Raw genomic sequence first — 3,074 nt, 5'->3', positions numbered from 1 at the left:
CCTAGGACATAGAATGGAAAGCTAGACAACACGCAAAAAAAGAGAACAAAAATGATACACATGTGCACATTAGTCGGACGCATATAGTTGCTTATCTGTCGATCACAGGCAACTAAATTGTCTTCTTCTTTTCATTTTGTTTGTTTTTCTATTTATTTTCTTTGTTATATTAAAGATTTCTTTATCATTTAAAAATAAAAATAATATTTTTAAAAATGATAAATAAAGGAAAAAGTAACAAGATGAAAAGAAAAGAAGGAACGGAGCATTAGCAACGCTAGCGTAAAAGAAATACGAACTACATCGTGCTGTATAGCAATACACCTAATGGGACAATGTTCTAGCGATCCAGTAAGAAGCACAAATAGAAAAACAGGAAAACACAATACAACCCAACAACAGCCCACATGGTGAGGCAACACAGGTCAAGGCAGGCCAACAAGGAATGCGAACTCCAGCCAAGCGAACGGAAATTAACGTGCGACTAGTTTAGAGATGACGTCAGCGACTTAGACTTTGCGAAGTCTAAATCGACTGAGACCTAGATAGAACCAAAAACCAATGTATCAAAAAATCGTTGATAAAATAAAGAAATGCGACTAAAAAAATGCGGGCACTAGCCAGCCGTGACGGACCAGATGCGTCCACGCGTTGGACGCACCGTCAGCGCATCCATGAAAATAGCTAGACGCCGTTTCATTTTTCTATTCAAATGGACGAAATTCAGACAAAACGGACTGGTAAACCAAGGTAGTGAGATGTGACACTTGAACATCCTACGAATTGTCACACCGCAATGTGGTACCACAAGGATTTAGCAGCAACAAATGTCATTCCAAATAGGCATCGTCATGTTCGTACTGCCTTTTGGCAAGACTCACACAGCAACACCGATATGATACTAGTAACAAGGTGCCAATGCCGGTGGCCGGCCGGCCGGCCTTTATTCTTTGTCCGGGCTTGGTGTGGAGCCCCGCGTGCTGATGCTGAGCTCATTGATGAAGCCGACGAGCCGCTTGAACTCCTCCGCCGACGAGCCCCCATGGGCGATGTCTTGTCTCACCTGCTGCGCCAGCGCTTGAGCCGACCTCCTTAGCTCGACGGACTCCATGGCCTCCCTCACCATCCGCTCCACGACGGCCCTCTCGCACACGTCCTTCATGTCCAGGCCGGTGCCCCACACGGCGGCCATGAACCGGCTGTTGGTCTGCTGGTCCACGAAGAAGGGCCAGCACACCGTCGGCACGCCCTCGGCGACGCTCTCCAGCGTGGAGTTCCACCCGGCGTGCGTCAGGAAGCAGCCCACTGCCCGGTGGCGCAGCACGTCCCGCTGAGGCGCCCACTCCACGACGCGGGCCTTGCCTCTCCGGGCCGCCTTGATGGCGTCCTGGAGGACGGCGTTCTGGCTCGCCCCGACCATGTCCGGCCTGAGCACCCAAAGGAAGGGGTGGCCGGCGCTGACGAGTCCGGACAGGAACTCGGTGAACTCCTCGACAGAAATGATGGCGAGGCTGCCCAAGCTCACGTACACGACGGTTCCGTCCGCCTGGCTGTCGAGCCACGCCGTGCAGCCGTCGTCCTCCCGCCACAAGGCGCCGCCGGCGGCCGGCTGCTGGAACATGGCGTGGAGAGGGCCTATGGCGAAGACGTCGCGCATGTGCGGCGCGATGTGCGCGAGCGCCGACCGCTCCAGCGACGCGGTCGTGTTGAGTATGAGCGCCCGCGCGTTGCAGCTGTGAGCGCTGAACTCGGCGATTATCTTAAGCATGGGGTGGAGGCCTCCGGTCCCGTCGTCCCCGCGGCAAAAACTTGGAAGATCGCGCCGCCGCAGGAAGCCCTCCATTCCCGGAACGCCACGGACGGGCGCGTCGAGGTCGGCGCCTGCCGGGACAGGGACCTCGCCGAGCTCCACGAGCTTGGGCACGGAGAGGTAAGCGAGGAAGCTGCACGCGCTGGCCGTGCGGAAGGCGAGCGCCGGGACGCCGAGCTCCTCGGCGACGTTGATCGCGAACGGGAGCATCCCGTCGGCGACGACGCAGGTCACGGGAGGGAAGCCATCGTCGCGGGGCGCGCCCGCGCGCAGGGACGCGAGCAGAGCACGGTAGGCGACCCTCGTCGTCGTCATCATGGACTCCACGAGCGCGACGAGGTCGCCCGCCGTGCGGGGATGGTCGTCCGGGAGGCCGTCGGTGACGGACAGGAACCGGGGCCGCGGTGAATCGGCCTCGACGACCGAGGCGGCAAGGCCTAGCCGCCGCCGGTTGTGGTCGGTGTGGAGGAAGGTGACGTGGAGGCCGGCGTCGAGGAGCCCCGCGGCGAAGTGGAGCATGCAGTTGATGTGGCCCTGCGCCGGGCACGGGAACACCAGCACGTGCGCCGCCATGCCGTCGCCTCGCCTCGCCTGCACCCGCGCGCGCTCACCTACGCTGCTAGGTCTTCTATCCCGCGCGCGCGCATGCAGTGACGCAGCTGGGTTTCTCTTGTTCCCGCTTTCAGTGTAAGCATGGTGCATCTATAGAGAGAGAAGTGTGCAGGCGCAGCAGCACACGTCAGCAATTACGTGTCGGTGGCGGCGGCTAGCGCTTGCAAGCTTCAGCTACTAATAATTACCTTAAAGAATTACGCAGCTGATGCCGTCATCACCGAGCAAACGGGATGGACCGGTAAATAAATCGATTGACATGTGACGAGCTAGCTAACGCGAGCGTGTGGCCAGATTCTAGTGGACGGCGAGAATGAAACAAAGATAAGCTGCCCCGCAAGATTCTAAGACATCGTACAATGCAAGTTGCAGGGTGCTTACAAAAGATACTTGGAGAAATAAATCAGGCTTTTTTAGACACCGGTACTTGTTTGTACGAGGTGAACGTTTAATTAGGCATTTCTTCTCTAGAAATAGGCACATGTATTGATGATTCAAAAAAATCCGATTTATTTTTCTAAGCATCTAGCATCCGGATCGTGTAGCTTTAGGTTTTAGGTCCTAGTAGCTTAGATTTTTGGGTCGTCCATCGTCTTGGTTTTGGCGGTGGCAATGGTGGCGCTGAATAAAGAAGCTTCATATCTTTCCGCGA

The 3,074-nt window shown here is 55.8% G+C and overlaps 1 protein-coding gene across 1 annotated transcript; it reads right to left on the bottom strand.

Annotated features, from left to right (window-relative positions):
• Positions 1 to 695: 695 nt before the first annotated feature.
• On the bottom strand, positions 696 to 2,499 carry LOC123128108 (myricetin 3-O-rhamnoside 1,2-glucosyltransferase UGT709G2). The gene has a single exon (XM_044548026.1). It carries the CDS (start codon positions 2,381 to 2,383, stop codon positions 944 to 946), a length of 1,440 nt encoding a protein of 479 aa, XP_044403961.1. The 5' UTR covers positions 2,384 to 2,499; the 3' UTR covers positions 696 to 943.
• Between the last annotated feature and the right edge of the window lie 575 nt (positions 2,500 to 3,074).

The sequence above is a fragment of the Triticum aestivum genome, chromosome 6A (assembly GCF_018294505.1).
Source record: "Triticum aestivum cultivar Chinese Spring chromosome 6A, IWGSC CS RefSeq v2.1, whole genome shotgun sequence".
NCBI classification, from domain to species: Eukaryota; Viridiplantae; Streptophyta; class Magnoliopsida; order Poales; family Poaceae; genus Triticum; species Triticum aestivum.
This window is presented reverse-complemented; position numbering and strand designations above follow the sequence as displayed.